The 27,384-nt window shown below is 38.3% G+C and overlaps 2 protein-coding genes and 1 long non-coding RNA gene across 6 annotated transcripts; 2 read left to right on the top strand and 1 right to left on the bottom strand.

Moving 5' to 3' along the window:
- Positions 1 to 1,459: 1,459 nt before the first annotated feature.
- Positions 1,460 to 17,339, top strand: pabir2 (PABIR family member 2). Of its 3 annotated transcripts, none has more exons than XM_084429412.1 (10): positions 1,460 to 2,355; positions 3,741 to 3,816; positions 3,896 to 3,949; positions 4,291 to 4,334; positions 4,563 to 4,617; positions 5,214 to 5,315; positions 5,414 to 5,499; positions 5,600 to 5,661; positions 5,750 to 5,846; positions 15,540 to 17,339. In XM_084429412.1, exons 1-10 carry the CDS (start codon positions 2,231 to 2,233, stop codon positions 15,673 to 15,675), a joined length of 837 nt encoding a protein of 278 aa, XP_084285538.1. In that variant the 5' UTR covers positions 1,460 to 2,230; the 3' UTR covers positions 15,676 to 17,339. The 3 variants fall into 3 exon arrangements, with proteins under 3 accessions (XP_084285538.1, XP_084285537.1, XP_084285536.1); XM_084429411.1 differs by having other exon boundaries at positions 1,465 to 2,355; positions 5,588 to 5,661; XM_084429410.1 differs by having other exon boundaries at positions 1,498 to 2,355; positions 5,597 to 5,661.
- Positions 17,340 to 18,422: 1,083 nt separating this feature from the next.
- On the top strand, positions 18,423 to 19,451 carry LOC311304007. Its single transcript, XR_014629871.1, has 3 exons — positions 18,423 to 18,480; positions 18,818 to 18,933; positions 19,191 to 19,451. It is a non-coding gene; the product is annotated as an uncharacterized lncRNA (long non-coding RNA).
- A 650-nt stretch (positions 19,452 to 20,101) lies between these two features.
- Positions 20,102 to 27,019, bottom strand: mospd1 (motile sperm domain containing 1). Of its 2 annotated transcripts, XM_084431121.1 has the most exons (7): positions 26,752 to 26,839; positions 26,209 to 26,292; positions 22,774 to 23,053; positions 22,608 to 22,683; positions 22,274 to 22,506; positions 20,647 to 20,808; positions 20,102 to 20,568 (listed from the first exon to the last, which is right to left on the bottom strand). In XM_084431121.1, the coding sequence occupies exons 3-7, from the start codon at positions 22,925 to 22,927 to the stop codon at positions 20,537 to 20,539; spliced, it is 657 nt and encodes a 218-aa protein (XP_084287247.1). In that variant the 5' UTR covers positions 22,928 to 23,053; positions 26,209 to 26,292; positions 26,752 to 26,839; the 3' UTR covers positions 20,102 to 20,536. The 2 variants fall into 2 exon arrangements, with proteins under 2 accessions (XP_084287247.1, XP_084287246.1); XM_084431120.1 differs by lacking the exon at positions 26,209 to 26,292 and having other exon boundaries at positions 26,752 to 27,019.
- Positions 27,020 to 27,384: the final 365 nt, after the last annotated feature.

The following is a 27,384-nucleotide window of genomic DNA, read 5'->3' as shown; positions in this document are numbered from 1 at the left end:
TTTTGGAGCAGCCAACTTGTTCTCTCAACAAACAAAGTTTCTGGTTTTAATGGAGTATATTCTAATAAAACCCATATAATCTTATAATTCAACCTCGTAATTGTTTCCATCAAACGTTTGGTACTGGCTTAATCAACCATTATTGTCTCCTTCCTGCTTATTTGTTCTGTGAGCTCTTGATTATTCTAAACCTTAAAACAAATAACTCTCTTCCTAGTAGTTTTATTATTTTAATAGAGGTGATTTATTTCTACAAAAGTCAGCTGAAGTTACCATCACCTGACCTGCGTAATGACCTTGCAGTCGCCTGGCTGAATATCTTGTGTCTCTCATTAAAGAAGAGAAAAGAAACACTGTCTGCTGCCAGACAAAGGCCTTGCAGTGAGCTGTAAAGAAACATGTGACTCTGGTGTTGCTCATTCCTGGTGTGTTCTGTGTAAAGCTATTTTATGCTAAATTGGATTTAGGGTGGAGAGAGTGTGTCGTCACGGTGAAGTGTAATGTGTAGGGCATGTTTTGACAGAAGTCTAAGTCATGTAGAAAAGAATGAAGTAAAACCTTGGTAAAACTTAATGTCCTTTGTCTTTACCTTTATCTTAAATTAAAGGAAATTATTTTTTAGGATTTTTTTCTCGACAACTCCATGTTATTCCATCTGTGGAATAACATGATTAGGCCTTTGTTAAATTAGGGCATTTAAGTAGCTTTTATTAATGTGCATTAGAAAAATTAATTGAGACTATTGAGACAAAACAATGGCACTGACATATTTTAAGATTTGTCAGTGCGAGTTGCTTTCAGACAAAACAGCTCAAACATGCATAGTCTGGGATTAGTTTAAGCCTTGTCTGTGAAACCAGGGGTAAAAGTTAATTCTCTTGTTTATTTTCTGTATTTTGATGACATTCAAGAAAGTATAAGTAACTATTTTTCTCAGAAGCATAAAATCTCTGAGAAATCCACTATAAACCTCTACAAAGGAGAAACGATGTTGGTAGTAATGGCTATTTTGGTAGTGGGGGTACACAAACAATACACCAAAGCCAACAGTGATGCACTGAGGGGCAAGTATGGTTGAGGGGTCAAGTCACTGCAATTTATTATTTTAAAAAGCCAAAGGCTATTTTGAAGCATTCTAGCTATAGCCTAGTAAACAGAATTTGGCTGACAAGCTGAAAGTAGTAGACTTTATACACTGCAGTTAATGGCATATTTACTATAGAATTGTACATTTCAAATATCCAATATGTTACATATTCATAATGTTAAACTGTGATATATAAGTATTTCACAAAATCTAAAGTATCTCTCTTAATTAAAAAAAAGGTTTTTTTAAAGCAACAAAGAGAATGCGCATGCGTTCAACGGCGTGCGCAGGGAAACGTCTCCAGGAAATGTGATTTCATTGGCTGTTTACCCGAACGGTTGCCATTCAAAAAGGCACGCCGGTGGCCATCAAGTTTCGGATTGGTTCACGATGCCGTCGGTCAGTCCGGTAGGAACAGAAGGGGCGGGACTCTTATCTGAGCTGTGGGTACACTGCGGCGTCCAGAAAATAGATAAACAGCATGCTAACCTATGATTGACGCAACTAAGTTACAAACTTATTCAACTAGATACTGACACGCCAAATTGTCAAACAGAAGTTGTCAGAGAGGAGCCGCGCGTTTGCCCAGCAACCCATCACGGACAGCAAGCTAGTTAGCAACGTGATGATGGCCAGCTGAACACTGTTGTGCATTCAACTTTTGGTATTATTGCGCTCACTGTTTAATGACTTAACCTTCATGCTTTCAATGTTGCTTTCTCATCATCCTTTCCACATGCACTCCAAAACTTGACTGGAGCTGTTTAGATTGGTTCTTGTCCGCCATCAAGCTAAGCTAACAGCACAGGAATAGTGTGCATGGGCCAAACCCCTTTCACATTAGCTCGCAGCTAACCAGCCGCTGGATCTACAAGTTTGGACCAGAACGTGGAGAGTTTTCTAGGAAGATACTCGGTGCACGTCGAACAAGCAGAATGTTGGTTTGCAGAAACCCACGGATCATTTCCTTAGACATTGATCGAGATCTACATTGACCCTAACAAGCGACACAAACCCCAATCTTTCTAAATTGGCTGTAAAATGCACATAGTAAACTGAGGCCTTGATCCGCTTTGTCCGTTTCAACGATGTAGCTTTGCAACCTATGTGCTTTTTTGTGGCATACGTACAAGGACAATAACGATGAACAATCAAGGAACCATGTCGCAAGAGAAGATGGAGCTGGACCTGGACATCCCATCGTCACTTGTTCAGAGTGATGGCCACTTGAGACGATCTAACAGCGAACCCATGATAAACGGCCTAAGGTGAGGATTGATTACAGTTCTCGTTGTGTTTAGAGCAGTTACTGTCTTATGTTGGTATGTTATGTTCATCTGGACCTTATGAACATTTCGGAAGTTTCTCTCAACCTGGTGAGGGTTGACCATGCTGAAAGATCCAGGTTAAGCTAGTCGCAGACTGGTTTTTAATTAGTCCAAACTGGCCAAGCTGGTTTTTGAAACCTGGTAGCTGGAAACCACAACGGGTTAAGATGGGTTTGCGAACAGGGATGCACATAATTTTGGGGCATTATGGGTGAGTTCTCACAGTTAAGTTAGTTAGACCTTTGTCCACCAATGTGAAAATTCTCATTTGGCTTCACATATAAACAATTACACAAAGTAAAAGTTATTCTCACAAAGAGTTGCTTACCCTTTTTTTAATGGAGTAAATATACCCCATTTTTAAGAAATATCGGCACCGTATAATTTCCAGATTGAAATGCATAAAATGCTTTTGAGAGATGCCACGCATGGCTGTTGTGGGTGCTCTCTCACTGGTATAGAGTAAAGACATGCATCCATGCTAGATGAACATACTTTGAGTCATCAGGGCTGCCAGTCTCTCAAGAGAAGACTGTTGGTGGTATAAAACTCACACATTAGTTTTGCGATTAGTTTTAAAGTTGGCATGAAATACATTTACAGTCTATATAAATGCATAATTTAGATCTTAGCAATTCATTTGTGCGTGACATGATATCAGTAAAGTTTATGGAATATTGCAGATTTATTATTATTTTTAATAATAATTAATGTGCCCTCGTCATCCTAATCCGAAATAACTTCTCCCTCTTGCAGCATCTTCTCTTCTCCAATGATGTTTTTACTGGCTCGAGGACAACCTGTCACTCACATGACATCACCGCAATAAACCACAATGATCCAATCAGTTCCCAATGGACAAAATGTCCCACCCGACTTTTTTTTTTTTTTTTTTGAGAAGCTTGTTTCACTCGGATGTGTCTTAACGGGGAAGAAAGAATGCAATTTCCTTTTCATGCTGACTTTGCTTAAACATTACAAGGTTAAAACATTTTCAATGTCATAATTAGACCTTCCAGTGAAACAACTGACTTTTATTTTCTGGTGACCTATGTAGGACTCCTCCAATCATTTAGTGCGTCTAAACTCCGCCCCCCCGCATTCATCTGCATCTATTTTTGAGTGCAGCGCTCGCATCTCTATCCAGTCAACAACTGATGCATAGAACCAAGTCTCTGCCCTACATTTTCTTGATATTACCCTGAAGTACATTACAATATGAAAGAAAAGCTCTTTCATTACTTCAATTTCATTGTGCCTTCAATGTTTAAATATAATTTTTTTTAGTACATGAAAAGTTGAAAGTTCTTTCTCTCTTTCTCCAGTGATGCTTCACAGGTGTTCCAGAGAGAGGTTCTCCGCAGCAGAAGAAACAGTACTACTGTTGTTCGACCTAATGTGGTACGTAGCAAGGTTCAGAATGCTGTGAATTAATGTTTTGTTTAATGCAATTTGCGTATTGGTGTTTTATGCTTTTTAGGTTCCATCTTCACCAGTACGTGTTCCTAGCACAAGACTACAGAGAATCAAACAGGTACAAAGTTTGCATCAACATTCCATGAAATATGATTTGAACATATTTCATAGTCTATGGTCTTAATAGCATGTCAGACTCACCACTTTTATGTGCGCATATGGGAGTGTGTGTCTTGAAGTACATGCTAAAATTAGTTTTGAGTTTTCGCAAACCACCAGTCTTTCTGAATTAGACTGGTTGGTAGTACCGCACTCCAACATATAGTTTTATAGATGTGTAGAAAGTCACAGTGATATTTAGTAGAAGTGATATTTAGTAGAGTCACAGTGATATTGTGGATGGTCACAGTTGGTGATATTTCCTCATATGGGGTTTCTTATATGCTTGCTTGTTTGTAGGAAGAGGGTGTTGATGTGATGAACCGTGAAACTGCCCATGAACGGTAAGAGCTCACATCTGCTGAACCCCCCAAGGCATTGGTTTATCAGTTGTTGACTGCAGGTTTTGTCTGTTTCCATAGTGTTCATGATCCTGTGTACAATCAAATAAGGCTTTTATTAAACTGCTCGCTCTGCTCATTGGTTGGAAGGGAAAATCGTCAGTGTTTAGTGACATCTCTCCTCATTCCTTCCCCTGTATTTATTTTCCTTTATAATGTCGATTTATCTAGAGAGGTGCAGGCAGCCATGCAGATGAGCCAGTCTTGGGAGGAGAGTCTTAGTCTGGTAAGTTTTTGTTATTTTATTTATAAAAAATATATATATATATATACACTACCCTTCAAAAGTTTGGGCTGGGTAAATTATTATTTTTTAACTTGTTTTTAAAGTCTCTGCACCAAGGCTGCATTTAATTTAAAAAAAGTAATATTTTAAACTCCCATTTTAATGTTTTCAAATGTAATTATATCCCTGTGATAGCTAAACTGAATTTTCAGCAGTCATTAATCTTAAGGACTTCAAACTATTAAACAGTAGTGTGTATAACAATACAAAGTAAAAAAAAAGTACGTAATTTAGGTTAAACATGAATCTACGCAAACAGTTATAACAATTTTGAGACTGCGTTATGCAGATAATATGCATGCAGTAGCAATGTTGCTACACTTCCTCTTTCCCTTACTGATGGGACTGTGGAAGGGAAAATGGAAGCATGCTAGAGAAAAGCTCATGGAGTCAACAGGGCCACCGGTCTCTCAAGATCAGACTGGATTGGTAGTATAAAACTCCAACACTGCATTAGTAACAAAGTGGTTAATTTGCAATAATACTGTCATGCTGTGTAAGTGTACTAAGTGATTTATATTGTTTTGATTCAATAGAGTGATAATGATCTTGAGAAATCTTCATCGTCATCTCCAAAGAGGATTGATTTTGTGCCCGTGTCTCCTGCTCCTTCACCCACCAGAGGGATTGGAAAGAAGGTATCATTTCTTTTCTTCTAAAAGATGCTAGTGTTTTAATTCAAGGCTTTATGCTTTGATTTACTTCTCTCCCTCTCCCTCTCCCTCCCAATGAGCAGCAGTGTTTCTCTCCATCTCTTCAAATTCTGGTGAGCAGTAACGGTCTGACGCCCAGCCCTGTTCCCAGCCCAACACGCCGCTTCAGGTGCGTTCTGCTTCAGTCAACCCGCTGATGTTAGGCATAATATTATAGAATAATTAAAGCCGAGTAGCTGATATCACTCATCAAAAAGTTTGCCCAGCAGGAGGAGTCAGAGCCCGATCAACTGCATCAGGCCCAGCATTATGGGCAACCTCAAACGCAAAGGTAAGGGAGCGTTCACAACACATTTGCTTTTGTATTGTCGTTAAACTTGGTGGGAAACCTATAAACCTCACTTTCTCTGTATGCTCAGGTGAAATGGAAACAGAAAGCCAACCCAAGAGACTCTTTCAGGGAACCACCAACATGCTGTCCACAGAGGTGTCCCACTTGCCTGAACTTAACACTTGGTGAGTTCTCTCATACCCCTTTTCCACCAAGGCAGAGCTGGTGCTGGTTCGGAGCCAGAGCCTAGTTTCAAATCGGTTCTTTGTTTTTCCACCGCCAAAGCACCAGCTCCGAACCAGTAAAACTGGTTCTTAAGTAGCACCAAATCATTGCAGGGTCTAGAACGGAGCCAAGAAAGAACCGCTTGCGTCAGAGGCTGGGGGCGGGGTTACCGTGGCCAACAAGACTGAAGAGAAACTTGTGACCGCCATTTTTAAATAGCAGCTAGTCGAGCTAATAGCAGCTCGATTATAATATCCGTCTATGTAAGTTACGGCGAGCTGCACGAACGCGTTGGATTCGCCGTGTTTGGATGCCGATTTATTTTCGCAAACCCATGAGCATCCATAGTAACGCAACGTCTATTATTGTTGATGCCTTGTTCGAGATGCATCGGAGCAGCGTGGACCGATCAGAGATTCGGGAGTGTTTGGAGATCATACGACTCCTTGTGCTTTTTGATCGCTTTCGCAGTGCTTTGATTTCATGTGCTGATCGTTCTGCGAGAAGCCGATGCATCTCGAACAAGTCTGGTGTGTTTGTGTTTGGCGCTGCCGCACGCGCGTTGCTGAGCAACATGATACGTATGCAGTGACGTAAGATATAGCTCTGTTGTGGCTCTCTGGCCGGTGGAAACGCAAACCGGTTCTTAGTAAGCTCGTCAGTCGAACCAACTCCGAACTGGCAATAGCTCTAGCTCTGAACCAGCACCCGGTTCTTGTTGGTGGAAAAGGGGTATCAGTTGGATTTTATTTTAATTGAGTATCTTTATATAACGAGTGTGTATTTGGGTGTTAGGTTGTGAACCAGGGTTTTTCCTGCATTGAAAGTATTTAAGCGGCCGCCAAAATGAATCCTTTGTCCTGCCAAAAAATTATTTGATCATGTAATATGACGCTGTTCTGCAGTATCGGTACCAGATAATAGCTCGCTGCTTAAACTCTCCCGTGAGTATTTGTGCAAGCGATCTGAAGAGTGTCAGGTTTCTATTTACGTGTTTTTGCAGCATTGAGCTTTGTAGCCAATTACAGACATGTAGAGTGTGAACGCAGTGGCCAGTCAGATGTGTTAATCAGAATCCACTCAAAACTGCAAAGTTTATCCAGTGCAAGTTCTGCATGCTTAAATCCTTTTATTTTAACCAACAAAGTATAAACGCTGTCAATATGAGATTCATTGCACAGCATTGACAGCTTCAGTGATTAAAATGCAGTGATCTTTGCTCTTTCTGTATATAACTTATTTAAAAAAAATTCTTGCTGCTAACACATTGCAAAGTTTCTGGATTGACTACCATATTTAAATGCTCGATTTGAATCGACTGACAGTAACTAGTGGTTGACTATTGTTTTTTTGATTGACGATATCTTAGAGAGCGGGGTGGTCGAGTGTGTGTAAAATTAGAAAACCAATCTTTAAAATAAACATACTTATACTTTAGATGGCACCTTCTTGAATTTGCAATCCTATTACAGTATTTTTCACAAATAAAGTAATTGTTTAAAAATATTAGCCTGGCTAACGTCAGACCTCGTCTCATTGAGACGTGGTCTGGGAACCACATGTTCATTTTCTCGTATTTGAGGCTTGGTTTACGAATGCCCAGAGCCGTTTATTGGGCGCTACGAATGTCTATCAAATGCGCCTGCACGTAGCTCATAGCCAATCGTTTCAATTATACCAGATGACGTATGTAGAGCGACAGAAATTCGACGAGGAAGAAGACCAAATAAACTTGCGTGCTAAACTACTTAGAACACTATCTAAGGTTGCATCGAAAGGTAACTTCGCGTCTGCTGCCATGTTGGATCCATAGATATAAACAAACTGCTTCGGTGTGTCGCATAGACGTCGTCATCGTCTTACTGCTCCCTCCCCGTTCTGTGATTGGTTCCCTTTTTGAGGGGAAAATCTGGTCCATGGTGTCCAGGCTGCCTAGCAGCGTGAATAAAATCACAAGGCAGCATGGGGAAACCCAGGCTATAAAAATATATGAATATGTGAATAAAGTTAACTGTGCACTCAGTACACTGTTACAATAGATGGATGGATAGAAAGTAACTAAAAATAACTTTTAAAACCTGAGTCTCTAGACCTGCACTTAAGTGCGTCTCATGTTTTAATCACAAAAACGCATCCTATGTTAATGACTGAACAGGGCATTCTTATTGCGCTGTTATATAAGCAGACCGTTTGCCTCGTACATTGTTTAACAGCATTAACAACAAGCCAAAGAGGGCAAGGTTTCAACTTAACTAAATGCATTTTAAACACTTGCATTATGTTCTTGCTCCGTCCATGCAATAAATGCACGTTCTTAAATGAGCGATGTTTTCTAGCTCATTTCAATTTGGTAGTAATCAAAAATAAAGTCAGGGTTGTGTATCAATATTTACAAGTAAATATTAAGATACATATTCACGAAAATACAACTCCTTGTAAATTACACCTTGATAGTAGGGCTGCAACAAACGATTATTTTGATAATCGATTAATCTAACGATTATTAGAACGATTAATCGACTATTCATCGATTATTTCGCCGACTAATCAGTACGTTTGGAACGATTATTCAGCCTTTTCAATTAGTTAAAACATGGAGTTATACATATTCTAACTATAATATAAAAAAAGAAAATCACTTCAGCTTTTGAAATGGTTGTTTTAATGAACTTTGAGCAACTAAACAGGTCATTCTCTTTAAGTTTTCAGATTTCTGTCCAACTCAAATCACACAGAAATGCTCTCTAAGCATTGTTTAAATATTCTGTTCTCTTTCAATAGAAAAAAATAAACAAAAAAAGTATCAGCTGCATTACAGACACACTTAAACTGCAAACAATTATTATAAGAATTTTTTTTTTTTTTTTATTGATATGACAATTGAGCTGAGCTGACAGAGACATTCTCATTCACCTTTTAATTTACAGTATAAAAAATTAACTGACATGATATTCTTCATAACATCTCCTTTTGTAAGTCTTCATGAATATGTAACAAAATACAGGCAAGGGATAAGACTGTAATAACGTTACCTAATAGAGCTACAATAATAAAAACAGCCCCGACTCCTAAGCTCGATCAAGCTTTATTCTATGCAAAAATGAATCATCACATTACTGTAATTATATTATTATTGTTAATATTATTGCTATTATTAGTAGTATTGCATTCTCTAAAAAGAGATTTACTGCTAGTTATTTAGCTTCAGCTGGAGAATATTCACCTCTCACCGGATCGTCTCGTGCCGGGTTTTTCCTCTTTAAGTGTTTTAACATGCATGTTGTGCTCCCGTGAAAAGCAAGTTCCGCCTTGCATGTATTGCATACGACAGCATTCTTGGTTTGCAGTTTTGTGAAACTTTACACACCTTACTAGTTCGGATTCGTTTGCACTCCGTCATAATTCGCGCTGTGTTTTCTTCTACCGCAATAGCATTTGTAACGGCTGCATTACACTCTAGCGCTACAGCGCCGTAGCGGTCAAATCGCGATATTGCAGGCCCTTACATTAGGTCACGTGGGATCAAACGACTACTCGACAACAAAGATATTTGTCGACAATTTTTTATTGTCGACGTTGTCGACAATGTCGACTAATCGTTTCAGCCCTACTTGATAGCACGCAAACATTTCTGCCTGTTTTCGTGTGTTTGTCAGCCTATGCATTTCTGTTACAGACTGAAGCGCGTGAGTAGCCTAAAACGCGCCGTGCCGTTATTTTCAGTTAAAGGCAGGGTAGGCAGGATTTTTCTAACTCTTTCCCAAATTTAATTAATTTGTCTTTATATACCAATACATAATTAAGTACTCTGAAAAAGAGTATAAAAATCGAGTGTCTGTAGTCCTCGCAGGACTGCAATAAACACAGCTACTTATTCCATTCACTCCACCCCCTCCCTTCTGGGCTCCTTCCAAAGCCACGCCCCCAAAACACATGAACGCGTGATGCCGACCGCTCAGCTGGAGGACGCGTTTGCCAGCGCCGAGAGGAGTGCAGTGCATGTAGGGACATGTCAGAATCACATGTAATAAAATACCTAACTTTATTATTATGAATATAAACAACTAACATGGCTGTTAGTACTCACTATCAAGCTAGCATATCGATACTGGTAACGTTTAAAATGCATTGAGTTTGATTCGGTAACGAGCTAGTAACATAAGGCAAAGCTAAAAACAGGTTGCATTGATACACGTTTTCCCATTACCATCAGTTACACTGTGATGAAGGTGAATTTCGTGTAAGATTCATAACATACGGTGTTTTGCATGTAAGAGCTTCCACGATGAAAGCACTGTTGGCTCTGATGACTAATGTTACACTCCAGAGACAAGTAGCCTACCTTTCTACCTTACTAGTTCCTTTTTTTGCCTTGTTTGCCTTCGCTGTCTGTATATGCAGGTACTGGGAATTTTGACTGCTCTTTCTCTGCCATAATTGTGATTCTTCCTAGCTTCCGTGCCTCTTCCCCTCCTCGAGTCAAACGGGTGCGCGCATGTGGGCAGCTCCTGTAGCAGCAGTGGCGCTAGCCATGGTAGCGAGGGAGAGTGACAGTCGCCCAGCCAATCATTTAATTCGTTCCGAATGGAAATAAGTAGCTGTTTATTGCGCCCTTTTTATACTCTCTTTTTCAGAGTACTTACATTTTAAAGGGTTAGTTCACCCAAAAATGAAAATTCTGTTAGTAATTACTCACCCTCATGTTGTTCCAACCTCGTAAGACCTTTGTTCATCTTCGGAACACAAATTAAGATATTTTTGATTAAATCTGAGTGCTGTCTCACTCCTCCATAGGCTTCTAAGACACTATAACTTGCTGGCCCAGAAAATGTATTAAAGACATCGTTAATATAGTCCAAGTGACTCCAGTGGCTCAATCTTAAGTTTATAAAGCGACGAGAATACTTTTTGTGCGCAAAAACAAACAAAAATAACGACTTTATTCCACTTTTCATTTCGTTCTCTCTGGGCCTCGAGTGAGTTCACGTAGTGTTTAACCCTTTCGCACGTACGATCACACCGGTGTGATCAGTCTAGGCTGGTCCCTGGAGCGTACGATCACACCAGTGTGATTAGAACGGTCATTGCATGACGTGATCAACTGCTAAATTCAAATGTGCTTTCCCGTGTTGGCTGGCGCTGAGCCAGAGACAGGCGCGCTCAGAGCTGTCATATATCACAACTTTTCAGTGTTTTCAACCACATAATGTTTATTTAAGGTTTCAGACATATAAGTACTAAAAAAAACAATACATTTAGAGTTTGTAAAATACACACTGATGTCAAAGGAAGAAGCAATAATCCTTTCCATTATAATTAGACACATTTTATTCATATCAGATACACATTGTGTAAGTAACTTTAAAGTTTACTCTATTCTTCTCCCAGTTCACCAGCAACTTTTACGTATTTCGGGAGAAGTGGATGAATTCACGTGTTGTAAATCCAACAGATCCGATTCTCTGAACTGCGTCTGCGGCACAAACTAAGATGGCGGCGCCCATCGCGCATACAGCTCAACTAACGCGATCGTTATAAAGGCGTTTAAACAACAAAACACTTCCACTTGAATATATTTGACAATCGGAATATCAGATATTTCATGCCATATCCAACAAATTTGTGAACATTTTGAATAAAAAAGGAAAAATGACATAAAAGCAGATCATCATTCATTCAGCTCTGTTGTTGCTGCGGTGTGTCACGTGACAAGCAATGACATGTCACCATGGAAACCATAAAGTGACACATTCTAAATAACGGTCGCCTTGAAAAACTCACGCTGGGGGGTCAGCCAGAATATTTTAAACTTACGTGTGAAAGGGTTAAGCGTAGCGCGTCTGTGTTGCACTGTGGTGACGTGCACAGACGCGCTACGCTTAAACACTACGTGAAAAGACTTGAGGCCCAGAGAGAAGGAAATGAAAAGTGGAATAAAGTTGTTATTTTTGTTTGTTTTTGCGCACAAAAAGTATTCTTGTCACTTGATATACTTAAGATTGATACTCGCATTATATTGTTTTATATATATATATATATATATATATATATATATATATATATATATATATATATATATATATATATTATTTATTTTTATTACAGCCCTAGTAGTATATTTGGATTCATTACTAGTTTTTTAGAAGTATGGATGTAACAATACCATCTCTGCTTTCTAGCTCTTTCTTCTCTCCTTCAATTGAAATGCACACTGCGGTGTCAATTCACTGAAGTATATTGTCCGTTGCGCTGCGTATTTCAGAGCACAGCACACATTATCCAGTGTTTTTAGTGTCTCATAGTGGCTTGGTTCACAGTAAATGCTTTGAACTCCATCCTTGCATTTGTAAATGCAACTGGTATCAGTTAGGGTTGGGAGAAAAAAAAAAGTTTGCATCGATTCTCTCTCTCTCCAACGATTCTTGATCGGTTCTGAGAATTTTATAATCTATTCTGAGCTTCGTTTTTAACTGCAGGTGCACGCTTTGATTGTTACGCTTGCAATGTGCCGTCTCGCCCACCGGTCCTCCCGTTACAAATGCTCTATGAAAGCATAATTTGTTGTTTGGAATGCAGTGGTGTTATATATTAAAAATATGAAACTCATTGACAAAAGGCTGCTTTCAATTTCAAAGGCTCACGTGTACTTGGTGAAAAGTGCTCGTGCATGCGTCTGTGCGACTCCAAGTGGTTAAATGTACTTTCATCTCATGCTTTTATGACTTGAAATGAATGTAAACAGTCAGTTATCTCTTAGGGATTAGACGGGACAAAGACATCTTGTATTTCAAAAGACATCTGTGCATTCGTGTGAATGCAGCTTATTAGATCTCCCGCTGTCTATGTCATCAGTAATCAAAACAGTAAAGCTTGAGAGGGGAAAAAAAATAAATCACTCACAGCTCTTGAATGGAAAATCTTCAGATTTTCTTAAATACTGAAAGCATTCATTGTTTATTGCTTGTAATGTTTCTTTGTTCCTCATTTAGGCTACTACTTACTATACCAGTTCACATTGCACTTCAGATGACTACAGCTTTTCCTTAGATTTGTAATAAGTGTTTGTAAAGCTGTGGTCACAGAAACCTAAAGGTCTCCCCCCTACACTTTTCAGCCAAAAAGCTTGAGGGTTTAATAGTAATGTTTCTAAGTATAATAGTTGAATAACAATAATAGTAAGTTGAAGAGAAAGTAAGTGCAATTTAGATACTGTTCAATTTTTATGCCCTTTATGCTGTGGCAATTTTTCCCAGTGGTATTGAAGATTCTTATTTTAAGGTTTTGTGTCAGTTAGAACTTCCAGTGTTGTGACAAGACTATTGTTTACTATGTCAACTAAATGACAAGCATTAGTTTAATTTCTTTAACACAGTCTGTTTTTGGAAATTTGAATTTACTTAAAGGGTTAGTTCCCAAAAATGAAAATTGTCAGTAATTACTCAACCTCCTGTTGTTCCAACCCTGTAAGACTTTATTTCATCTTAGGAACACAAATTAAGATATTTTTGATGAAATCCATAGGCTTCTATGGGATCGAAACTTGCTGGCCCAGAAAAGTTAGTAAAGGCATGGTTAAAATAGTCCAAATGACACACGTAGGCTCACGCATCACACACACGACCAGTGTCGGCCAATAGTGAGCCTACGTGGTGACGTACAACACAGAAGCGCTGCGCTGTTACACTACGTGAATTCACTCAGGACCACACAGAAGAAAATGAATAGTTGAATAGACGTTATTTTTGGGGGGTTTTGCGCACAAAGTATTCTTGTCGCTTGATAAACTTGTGGTTGAGCCACTGTAGTCACTTGGACTATTTTGACGATGTCTTTACTAACTTTTCTGGGCCGGCAAGTTTCGATCCCATAGAAACCTATGAATTTCATCAAAAATATCTTAATTTGTCTTCCGAAGATGAACTAAAGTCTTACTGGGTTGGAACAACATTTGGGTGAGTAATTACTGACAGAATTTTCATTCTGAAACTAACCCTTTAAAATATTGTAAAATAGTATTAAGTCTGCGTTGTATTGTTTCTATTGCTAATTTTACATTAAAATTATATATTGAAATTAGGGATGTCCCGATACCACTTTTTCACTTCCGATACGATACCGATGCCGCAGCTTTGGCTATTTGCAGATACCGATATCAATCTGTTTTTATTTTATTCTTGAACTAATACTACTAATAATAAAATGTATGGAAGCACTTTGCTCAATTAGCCACATAAAAACATCTCACTCAAATGGAGAACAAATACTTCTCCAGTGTATAGTCCACAACAACAGTTGATAATGAAAGACTGCCACCCTTTATTCAAAAGACCTTGAGATATGTTTGGTAATTGTACCTGAATGAATTTAAAATTAATTTGCTATATTTCAGATCAATATATTTGTTTCCTTAACATTTTTTTTAATTAACTTTAACGTTATTCTCATCTGAATTATACATTTATTTCTGTATAAAATAATACTACCATTAAAAACACATTTGATTTTCTTTAATCAATGTAGAATGTGTAACTTCAAAATAAACAGATTAGTGCTCTGTTTTAGGACAAGAAATGAAAACCAATGCAATATGATGAATGTCCAAAAGATGAGAGAATTTTTGCTTTTAAACAGCTTTATTTCTTTTTTTGGTTGGTTGGGTGACAGTTGTAGGTTACAGTTTGACAAAAGCACAATGTTGTGTTTTACACAAGTAGGCTAAACACTTTTTGCAGTTTTAATGTCCTGTATGAACAAAATGACGGAGTATGTTTTTGTTTCCACTGTTCGATCGCAACACACACACACACACACACACACACACACACACACACACACACACACACACACACACACACACACACACACACACACACACACACACACACACCATTGCAATCTTGACATCGCAGCCTGTTCATTTTGCTGCATTCACACCAAACGCGAATAGAGCGTCTAGTTCGATGCTTGAACAGTTTGAATCCATTCGCGCGTCCAAAGCGAATAGGATGCGCCGCGTGTGTATAATGATAAAGTGAGCGTTTGAAGCGAAATAGACGTGCGTTCAGAGCTAAGGCGGGGCTACAGATTAGGTGTCCCTAAAGAACCCGCATGTCTATGCGCGTATCTAACAGTAGTTCCGCATTACATTAATTAGCCTAATGTGCAAGCGAGTTTTATTTATTTTTATACTGTGTATTCTCCATGTAAATTCATGCACCGAACCGTGACACACGTACCGAACGTACGTTAAATACGAATACATGTACCGTTCCACCCCTAATAGGTATGGGATCATGTTTTTTTTTTCTCCCCTCCGATATCCGATCTAGCGTTCTGGGCCAGTATCGGCACGATACCGATGATGTGGATCGGGACATCCCTAATTGAAATTTGTCAAGTGTCAACTACTGTTAACCCCATCAGTGCTAAAATCAATGTTCTTTAACATTCTCACAGGAGTAATTTCAGACATTTACGTTTAGTCTTTTCGTTTTCTGCTCAGTCTATTCACAAATATTATTGTGGCTTAACTTTGCACAGAAGTGCCTGGTATACAATTAATAGTAAATGTAAATTGTAAATGTTGTGAATGGATTCCAGCTCTGAATAATGGGCCGTCTGTAACACGCTCCATATCTGTGTTTCTCCACCAGTCTGTCTCCTGATCTTCTGGATGGGAGTCTCAGTAGCGTCGGCTCCTCCTCAGATTCGCCCGCGAAGATGGAAGGAGTGTCGCCCTCCTCCAGTAACTCTCCCCGCACACCCCTTCAGGACCTTTCCCCCAAGTGATCCGCCGAGCATCACCGACATCAGAGAAGGATTGGGGCTGCTTTTCTTCCACTCATTCTTTATTTTTCAATGCCTTCCCAACATGGCTTCTGTTCTTTTCCTGAATTGTCCTGTTACATTTAAAGGAAAGTGGCCCAGGAGTGTATTCGGTATGGGACAGACCCTAATGGCATGGAGAGACTGTGGATGCTTTTTGCATCAGCTGCTATAAATGGATGTGAGACGTGGTGTATAGATCTGCATCAAAGCGAACAACGTCACAGAGGAGGATCTTGGATTCTTTTTCTTTTCTTTTTTTTTTTGGTCCCTCAATTTGGCAATTATCTTTTTGATAAGGCTTTTGAAAAGAAAACCGCTGTAAAAAGAACAACTACAGGCGCGTTCTTTGATTTACAATCTTAGCTTGCCAACAGGTATTGTGTGTGAGAATTTAATTTATTTTTTGGCTTTTGTTTTATTTGTATGTAAGTATGTACATAAGATTTGTGGCAAAACATGCAGAGGCAAAAAGCTTGACCGGCAAACTGACAGCAGCCGCCTCTTCTGGAGTTTTAATAGCGGTGCAACTGCACTTTAAAGGGGTGGAATATCATTTTGGGCTTTGTTCTGAATCTGCATATTTAATTTTTCAGGAATTGCCTTTTCTTGATTTTCAAATAGGTGGAGGAAATGTATTTTTCAAAGAGCTTGGCACTTCGTTCTGTTAAAATGGTTTATGGTTGCTGTACACAACTAATGCAGAAGGGATTTAATATTGCATCTGTTAGTAACCACTAAATCCTTGATTTGAACACTAGAGAAACTAAAATGCCTGTTTCTCAACCTAAATATGTGCGTGCAACTGTTAATTTTCACAGCTTTCAGAGAATGGAGCAAAACATCCGGGCTGGGTTGAGTGATTTGTAATCAAGCAAGTGGAAGCATTTGGAGGAATGTTTAGTTTTTTTTTTCCAGCATTTTCAGAGGCTATTAACAGTGACCCATTTGGCAGTTTAATAGTTAAGCAGAAGTGCACAAAGATGAAATCCTCCCCGTAGAGAGTCATTTGTGGAATTAAATTTTTTAATGTAATCTACTGATACTGAAATGGTGTGCCATTTAAATTTGTATATAAGAGAAATTGTACAACTGTAGAAGTTATTCATTTGGGGTTTTAGTTACTTTAGGAAGTGGTATTTTCTTTTTGTAAATGTTTTCTAAATTTCATTGAAAGAATGCTTTATTTCCTCAAGCATGAGATAATGTATCATAAATTAATTGTGTGCAAGAAAGTGATTGTAAAATATTTTTCATTCAAGTGGATTGAAAGAGGGTTTTTTTTTTTTTTCACATAAGAAAAGATGAAACTGCAGTGTAAACTTTTTCTGAATGTCTTTGCAAACAAAAAGTGGGTCATGTAGATCCAGATTCTGTCCTGTAGTAATGGGTGACATGTATTTCTAGTTTGCTTTGGTTTGTTTTTGTCCTGTGGACGTGTCAAATTCTTTATTTAATGATTTTACTCTGTCCTGTCGACTTGTACAGTACTTTTAAAGCCTGTGCATGTGAACTGAGGAGGACCTGAGAGCTGTTGTGAGTGTGTAGTTCTCTACTCTTCCTAACCAATTCTTGATTCCCATCATATCAGTGACTTTCAGATCCCAGAAATAAATTATTTGTCCAGCTATTTTATTGCCTTGTCTCATGATATCAAACTTGTTCAGTGACAACACAATTATCACAACAGAGGCGTTAACTGATATGGTTCTTTATTCTTCGGTACCCTTAATTTTCATCCCTAATGAAATGTTCTGCTTCACCATGACAATGGACCCTTTTCTCAGACTGTGGTGATGCATTTCCACAATTAACTTTATAATTTCTCAACTATCCCTAATGTTTCTGAAAGTGTTCTGCTTTTATTTGATCAAATGCAGTAAGAACAGTAATGGCTAAGTATTACAATTTAAAACAACTATTTTCTATTGTAATAGATTTTAAAATGTAACTTATTCCTGTATCAAAGCTGAATATTCAGCATCTTTACTCCAGTCTTCAGTGTCACATGATCCTTCAGAAAGCATGCTGATTTAGTGTTAAAAACAATTGTGCTGCTTAATATTTTTGTGTAAACAACTTTTTTTTTTTTTGTGAATAAAATAGTTCAAAAGAACATTTATTTGAAATAGAAACGGGGTATTTTTTGGTTTTTCATTCTTAAACTATATTGTTTCAAGTTAAGACTACAGGTATTTGTACACTTTCTAACAGTGAACTTGAAGCAAACCGGCTTCATAAATCCACTAAGAATTGTGACCAGTTACCTAAAAATAATTGCAAAAATGTCACAGAAAAGGTAAGTTAGTTCTGAGAAAAGCAGTTACAAAAAGATATTACAAAATCCATTTAAGTCCACTTATGTGACAGCTTTTATTGGTTGGGTATGCATATAATATTTAATAAAAGTGCCTTTTAAGTTTGGTAACATGTTGAACATATGTAATAACTTTTGATTATTCATATTCAAAATATGTGTGTGTGTGTTTCAGAGCTCATAGACCTGTGTGATGAACAAGGAGAGCTGAAATTCCTCTTTGTGCCTGAGAATTCACAGGAGAATGGTAGTGGACTGCTAAATGCTAGAGAGTCATTCATTGCTTGCATTAAGTTTGAGTTTTTTGCATGATATTTATTGATAACCTGAAGAGAATAGTTTGTGTATATTCAAAGTAACAGTCAGGGGTGTGTGTGTGTTTACAGGTACGTCTGATGGGGCTTATACTTCTGTCACATCTCTACTATCCAGTGTTCACTCTGCTCTTATAGGTGCCATTGCATTTTGTACACTGCAAAAATATTTTTTTAATCAGTTTTATTTTATATATATATATATATATATATATATATATTATATTTAGCTAAGAAGAATTTTTTTGAAAGATAACTAATATCATACATTTCTCTCAGAGAATATAGATTAAATTAACTTGCGTTAATACTAACATGTTGGATATGTAGTGAATTCATGTTTAGACAAAAATACTTTTTTGCTGTATATTAGTCTGTTACAAGTTTATTATTATTTGAGCTATTTCATGTAGCAGTTGCATTGTATTTTATATTGCTGACACACTGTTGTTTGTTAATGTGTGTGTAATTCCAGAGACTCTGCAGACTCAGATTGACAATCTTGAGAAAACTCGTCTGAAGCAGCTTCGGGTTGTGGAGGCTCTTATGGCTAAATCAATGGAAATCAATTCTCAACCACTGCTTAAAACCGTGAGTATTTTAGTGCCACATCTGAACTTCACCGTTCTCTCATATTTGTTCGCCTGCTGTCACCTCGATTTTGTATTATTCAGCTTGAAATTCAGTATTCAGCTGCACTGTTTAAAAAAATCTTGTTCAATTGACTGTATACTGTGGCCAGATATTCACTGTAAGACATACACAGACGTACCTGTAAAACAACTGGTAATATAACTTTATGTGAACAATAATCTAATCTTGTGTGTTGTTTTCATGTGGCTGTGCAGACTAAAAAACGCAAGCAAGTTACGCATGTAAATGCTGATGGATGTAAATGATGAAGTCCAGCGCCACACAGGGGACAGGAAGAGCAGGAACTGAGGAAACACCATCACTTCAGTCTTCATGCTCTTTTTTAATGTTGTGTCCCAGTTTAATTCATTCAAATACAGACGTGTTCATCATACGTGCTGTATTACTTTGTATTGTTTCATTAGGAGATTCAAAGTTACTATATTGACTATATAAAACTCAGGTACATCCTTCTGCTGGAAGATGAAAGGGAAGGGAAGGAAAAGGGAAGGAATTTCCTTAAAACAATGTTTCAATGAAAATCTATCTATCTATCTATATTTACTGTATCTGTCTGTCCTTATTTCTGTTTTCTTTTTGATGCTTCCTTGCTGAATAAAATAACTAAATTGTTTAAAGAAAAAAGACTTTTGAATGGTAGTATACATCACCAAGTCTTGCATTATAGTACAGTGGGATTAAATGATAGAAACTAGTTAAAACTGCTGTGAAAGGGTTTCTAAGACTGTTAGGGTTTCTGATAAGAGTCACTGATAATGTGAAAATGGTCCAAAGAGGAATTCATGTTCCATCTTGTTCTTCAAACTGTTTTGCAGTGACTGCCCAAAGTAAAACACTGCATTACTACCTGCCTACTGAGTATCTAATAATCCCGTTTCCTCTACAGTCCAAACATTACACTAAATTAGTTGGAAGACAAGTCAATTTTCAGGAGTGCAGAAGTAAATGCTCTATTTCACCCATGCTATTAATCAGCTTATTTCTAAACAAACATTTTCACTGCAATGTTGGAATTTACGCTTCTTAAGCTACAAGAACTATGACTCCGAAAATAGAGAATAATTGATGTTACTAATAATACTTTTGAATAAAACTTTCAAGTAAATGCCTTTAAAAATCAATTTACTTTATTTATGTGGTATAAGGTTTAAGCAGTGGACAAACACCATAACATTTTCACTCTTGAAATAAACAACAGAAATCCACAGACACTGAATATGACGTATAACAACACATTTAATTCCATGTATTCACGTTCTTCTACACCCCCTCCCACTTAACATAATAGTTAGCCGGACCTAATGCCAGCTCAGTCAGTGTTGGGCCTGTAAACACAGAACGCTCCCCTCCCCTCGCCCATGGATCTTTGCGTCTTCATTGTGTTTGTGACGATCATTTAAGAAGTTAGTTCCTGTTTATAGGGAGTTTCTCAGACGTACTCCCTCCATCCTCACAACCCTCCTGGCTGTTAATGTCCATATCTCCCCTCATCATCATCATCTTAATAGTTCCTTTCGGCAAGATTGTTTCCAAGAGCACTTCAAGTGCGCAGAATAACCATCGTAAGAAGACCTGTGCGACATGGGAAAGTACCATGAAAATGTGCAGAATACAATCAAACTGGGAATATGATGCATTTTTACGACTCACCTAAAACATAAGCAGCTACGAGTTTCTTGTTAACACTTAAGTGGAGGTAGACAGGCACTGTGGATTCCTGTTCTCCCAGAGTTGGGAGCATAAGGGCCGCCATACACACCAGGCCTAAAAGGACAGTAAGGAGGCTGGGACCCCCAGATGCTGTACGGCTCTCTGTGCCAATACAAGAAGGAAGAAGCAGACGGTTATAAAATGAAAGGAAACCACCAAACAATAAAATATAATACATCTCTCTGACGCCACCCAGTGGGAAATGTAGTTAACAGCTAGCGCTTTACATTAGAACTGACTAGTAAGGCCCGCTGGCCAATCAGTGTTTTGCATTGTGTGTTACTGTTTTCAAGCAAAAGTGTGAGTTATATTACAGCTGCAATTATTTTATAAGAAAATTATTTTGAAACCAAAAACTTACCATTTAATGAAAAAAGTTTAGCAAATATAAAAATACATTGGTAAATTTCATTTAGCAAAAATAATAATAATAATTCTGTGTAGAAGAAATTGTAAAGACTATAAATTGTAAATTTATAAATATAATTTCCATCAAATATAAAAACCCACTGCTCAAAAAATATGAAAAAATAAATAAATAAATTGAAACTTGTATTTTATGAGAGAAAAAAAAAATTCTAAAGGAATATAATTAGTTAATAATCATAGAATTCCAACAACCCATTTTACTTTCATATTGTGATGCACCTTTGACTAAAACATGATACTCAACAGTAAAAAAAAAAAAAAACTAGGACATGATTTCAATCTAATGCTGGGGCCATACCACATGATATTCGGGCCGATTTCTCCCCTTCCGACAATCCTAAATGAAGTTCTTTTTATTTTGATGTTTCTACAGATTTTCCTGTGGTGAGAGGTGTGTTAAGAGTGACCGAACCTGCTCGGAAGAACTTCGGAGCCGCCCCGATCTCGAATTGTAAATATTCAACACGTTGAATATTTACGATCAGAAATCCTGTTGTGTGGGGGGAACCGTTGATTGTCAGGTGGAATGAAACGATACCCAATCAGAAAGCGAGCTGACAGAAGAAGGAAGCATAACGACCGCAGTCATGGTGCAGCACAGAGTAAAATGGATATGGACATCAGAGATGGAAGATCAGCTTGTCGATTTATGGCAATGTTCAGTCAAAAGCATTCCAAACACTATGATAGCAATTTCTTCCTGCCTATCGTACTAAACGGTCTATTCTGAAGTCTCGAGAGATTTTGCGAGATTTCCCGTTTTCACAGTCGTTGGTTGGAAATGTGTACGTGTGTGGTGTGTTGTCGTCTTCACATCGCAGCACACCACACACTATAGGAGCAAAACTGTTACATTTTGGACTATATGTCCTCATGTTTATGGTCTCTCACATTTTGAAAATCTTATAAGATTTTAAATATCTTTTGGTGTGGCCCCAGTATTAGTGAAATGCTTGGATTTGGAAAAATGGTTGCTGGAAGGGTATGATTTTTAAACAATTGAGAGAGCTTAAAAGACGGGGAAGGTCGCATTCCACATTGCCTCTTTCTTCGGAAATACAAGCGCCTATGAATCATTCACAGTAAGAACCAGGGATGTGTGTTAAGAACGTGAATTCATGTCGACTGTAAAACGCACCTGTCTGGAATGCAGTCTGCTCAAAGAACACTCTGTCGGCAAGCTGCTCCTTCATCCTGCACTCCTCCTCCTGGGGCCGGACCTGGGGCTGCTCTTGAGCGGCGGAGGGCAGCAGAGTGGCCATTACTTCCTTCCTGCCCAGTGCCTTCCTCTGACTCTGCTCAGACACCTGCAGCCGGAACTTATCAATCACACCGTAATGACAGGCCCGCACGTCCCTATGGCGGATCACGCTGTTTGGTGAAAATCAAGAAATGAATGGTTGTGAAAGGCTCAGTGAAATCAGATTGATGTTTTTCTGTTAAAATCTTTAGTGTAAGACTCGGAAACTTACATATCCACGCAACATTGCGGTTTAACAGCACCAGTGGCATCCACCACGGCATACTTGTTTGGAGCTGTGCACAGAACTGATGAAACAACAAGCGGTGAGGAAGGAACCACTACAGCACACTAAGGAAGGTTCTCGTGGGTGCTACCGACGCAAATGTACGACTCACCTTTGAATTTAAGAGCAAACTCATAAGGGTTGTAGAGGGTGAGCACCTGCTTATGTGAAGCCTGCTCATCTGCGTAGAACACCAGCTCAGTGGGGAACACAAACACTGGAAGGCTTCCCTCCACTAGGTCAGGCTGCCGACTCTGCTTCTGCATTGGCTCAAGCTGAGCTCACTTCCTCCTCCCTTTATCGTATTCCCACTCCCTCTCCGGGCTGTAACGGTGCAGAGATCCAGGTCTAAATGAAGCCAGTTCAGCTCTTTGGCAGCATGACGTTCACCTCTGAAATGACAGAAATTGGGCCATTTAATCATGAACAGCAGTAGAAGGCAGGATTACAATTCATTTGAATATAAATAACAAAGCATGTCATAATAATAATAAAAAAAGAATATGAAAAAAACACAAAAACTCACGGTCAGTGTTTAACCGTGATTTAAAGGCTTAAATCACTGACTCTGTAAAGCCGTGGCCAAAAGTTTTGGCAGTGACAAATTTTACGTTTTGCAAAGTTGCTACTTCAGTATTTATAGATTTTTTTGCACGTTTCTAGGGTATAGTGGAAAACGATACGCATTTCATAAGTTTAAAAGGCTTTTATTTGGCAAAAACATTCAGCAAATGCAAAGAGTCAATATTTACAGCCTTGACCCTTCCTCTTCATAACCTCTGCAATGCGCTCTGGCATGCTGGATATCAGATTCTAGGTCAAATCCTGACTGATGGCGATCCATTCTTGAACATAGGCCTGTTCACACTAAGAACGAGAACTTTAACTGTAACTATATTAGCGTCCACAACAGGGGCGTCCAAACTGTCCTGCAGAGTTTAGCTCCAACTTGCCTGGAACGTATCCCTAGTAAGACCTTGATTAGCTTGTTCAGGTTAAATTGGGGTTGGAGCTGAACTCTACAGGACAGTGGCCCTCCAGGAGCAGGATTGGACACCCCTGGTCCACAACAACGCACAATATCGTTGTTTATTCCAAGCACGCTGCAGTTTTGTCATCTGCTGCATTAAATGCTTGAGCTCTTTAAAGCAGGATGGATTCTGATTGGCTCTGTGCTGTTATCATTATAGTTGTGGTGTGAACGCTGCTATTCTTTTATATTTAGGATCACATTTTTATCGTTATAGTTATCATCCTTGGTGTGAACGGGCCTTTAGTAGTGCTCGGAGTTGATCACAATATGTGGGCTTCTGCTTGTCCACTCGCCTTTTGAGGACTGACCACAGGTTCTCTATGGGATTAAGATCCGGGGAGTTGTCTGGCCAAGGATCCAAAATTTCAATGTAAAGAATCTCCGAGCCACTTCATTATCACACTTGCCTTGTGACATGGTGCGCCATCATGCTGGAAAATTCACGGATCATCACCAAATTGCTCCTGGATCGTTGGCAGAAGTTGCTCTTGCAGGATGTTTTGATACCATTCTTTATTCATGGCAGTGTTTTAGGGCAGAATTGAGAGAGCCACCCTTGGATAAAAAGCAACCTCACCCATGGATGCTCTCAAGATGCTTCAACTGATTCTGATTCAAGGCGTTCACCTCTTCATCTCCAAACAATAGATTTTCCAGACGTCCCAAACAGTCAGAAGGGGGCTTCATCAGACAAAATAACTTTGCACCAGTCTTCTGCTGGTCAATCCTTGCACATCCGGCAGCATTTCAGCCTGTCTTTGATGGTTTTCTTGAAGAGAAGTGGCTTCCCTTCTGCCCTTCTTGACACCAGGCCATTGTCCAAAAGTCTTGGGCTCACTGTGCACTTGCACCCACTTGCTGTAGCCTAAATATTGAGCAAGTTCTGCACTGGTGGTGACACGATTCTGTAGCCGATTCCTCAGGAGGGGACGGTCCTGGCACTTGCTGGACACCTCATGGACATCTTGAAGCCTTCTTCACTGCAGTTGAGCCTCGCTCCTTGAAGTTCTTGATGAACTGTTAAAATGATTCTTTCAGGTGCAATATCCTTTGCAGCAATTTCCTTGCATGTGAGGTCATTTTGATACAAAGCGACGATGGCTGCACGTCTTTCTTTGGAGGTAACCGAGAATTATAGAGTGGTTTTAGCTGACTAGTACTCAGCACTTTCCCATGTGCTAAAGATATGATTAGTGAAATGATGTCGGGGTCAGTATGAAAGAAGCTTTAAATTGATCAAAAGTGACAGTAAAGACATTTATAATGTTAAAAAATATTAAACTTTCATGTTCTTTTGAACTTTCTGTTCATCAAAGAATCCTGACAAAAATGCATCAAGGTTTCCACAAAAATAATATTAGCACAACTGTTTTCAACAGTGATTCTTTGTCATCAAAAGAATAAATTACATTTTAAAATATATTAAAATAGAAATCAGTAAATAAAATGGTAATCATATTTCACACTATTGCTGTTTTTACTGTATTTTTGATCAAATAAATGCATGCAGCCTTTGTGAGCAGAAAAGCCTTCTTTCAAAACATTTAAAAATAAATCTAACTGACCCAGACTTTTGACCAGGACTGAATGGTGGATAGTGACCCAAAAATGAACCAGGTCTGGTCTGATAAAGATGTGGATGGCTAAATAATGAACCATAACTAACTAACGTAAGTGTGCATACTGCATAGCTAAGATAACAAAATCAACTTTCAAGAGGAGAAAACACATCCTATATATTTCCTAAATCAAAATGATACATTTTCCTATTCAATGTGTCACGTGTTAATAATGTATCATATTGTTAGGCCTTTGTATTTCATAGTTATATTAGTAGGCTAAATGTCAATATTTGATTTGAAGGACATTTTTGTACAATAAAAAACCTTAGTACAGCGCTGAGCAACTTGACAAAATCTGTGTAATAAAACAAAATAAGATGAAAACAACTGCAACAGGAGGTATGAATAAATTACAGATTACATGAATAAGTCTAATGAAGTAACAACTTTTTCTTTCAGACGCATTTGTGGCATGAGAATAATCAAGGGATACTTCAGAAAAGTGAAGTAAACGCAAATATGAATTGATTAAATAAAATGAAGGCCAAACGAAACTGAAAGTCATGTGTCAATATAATCTGATAATAGTGTCAATGTAATAAAAGACTAATGGATGATGGCCAAGATATCTGTACAAAAACATGGTCCCGCCTCCACGTGGCTAGTCATGTGACCATGTTTACTGAATTCGTCTGAAACGCAAGGATTTCGCAATACGATCTATAGCAATAAGTAAATAACGTCAAACTTCACCGACTAACATCATACTAATGAGGTCAATGACACAGCATGACAGCTGGCAGATACAATGATGTCTGGGCTTTACCAAAGACTAGGCTATTACTAATGTCGAAATAAATACACCCATCAGACACGTAAGAAAAATACTGCCCGACTAAATGCTAACAAAACCCTCTTTAAATGTCTTCTGTATAATATTCAAATGACTTACGTCTTGCTTACAGAATGTCTCCAGGAGATCGGATAACGACGTGACAGACCTTTTGTCCTCTTGAAGGCTATTGAGTTTTGCTGACTATTAGCAGAGATATTTATATACAGGACATTCATATTTTATTAGACTTGTACATTAAAGCGTAGATTTCCGACCTCAAATGTGATGTAAACTATTTCTTAACTACAATACATTTGCATGTCTAATGTTAAACTAAATGCAAGAAAGTTGTAACGTTAGAGTATCTGCCTAAAAATGATTAGCAAACTCTGCCATTTCAATTCTTCCATAGTAATTAAGCACTTAAAAAGAGGTTCGGTTTGCAAGTTGTTACTGGCTAAAGTAATTTAACATAAAGTAAGACATAATATTCAGTATTGTTCATTGGATGTTGACGTATTGCTGGTATGGTTAACCTACAATCATGCTAGCATAACAATATTGCAACATCGAGATGGCAGAGTGTTTAATTTTACGTTATTTAATGTAGCTATTGAAAGAGTAAATACACCGAAAACAATTTAAAAAAAACATGTTTACCTCACTCCCGTTTACCGATATTTATTTCAAATCCCACCCCGTTTCCTTTTTCTTTGTCAACAATACGCTGCAAGGGCGCATTGAATGCTGGGATACTGGAGGACTTCAGGAATTCCGCCAACGTCTTCTATGACGTCATTTAGAGTTTCACAAATGTACTCTCTGTTATTTATGGAGTTTTTCTCAGTAATTCGTTAGATAAATGACGTTTGTCGGTCGTTTTATGCTTAAAAAAACTACTCTCTGGGTTACCGTTGACCCGTTGCGAAAAGTCTTAAAGGGACAGTTCACCCTAAAATAAAATTTCTATCATTAGCTCACGTACTCGCTCGGTGTCTTCCTATCTCCAGCAGAACACTAAAAGAGATGTTGAGCAGAATGACCCAGTCACCCTGCCCTTTCATTGCATCGTTTTTCAATATAACTGAATGGCAACTAAAGCTGTCATTCTTCTGAATAGCATCTCATTTTGTGTGACAATTATTATTTTTGGAGGTGAACTGTACCTTTAAGGTTTGGCAAAGCTCAAATGAAGCATTTCGTTACACACAAAAAAAAAAAAAAAAAAAAAAAAAAAATCAAATGAAATTTGAAAACCGCCGTTAACAATTTCAGTTTAGGCGATTTTTTAAC

This window comes from Rutilus rutilus (genome assembly GCF_951802725.1).
Source record: "Rutilus rutilus genome assembly, chromosome: 14".
Classification (NCBI taxonomy): domain Eukaryota; kingdom Metazoa; phylum Chordata; class Actinopteri; order Cypriniformes; family Leuciscidae; genus Rutilus; species Rutilus rutilus.
The sequence above is the reverse complement of the archived record's forward strand: the minus strand, read 5'-3'. Positions and strand labels throughout refer to the sequence as shown.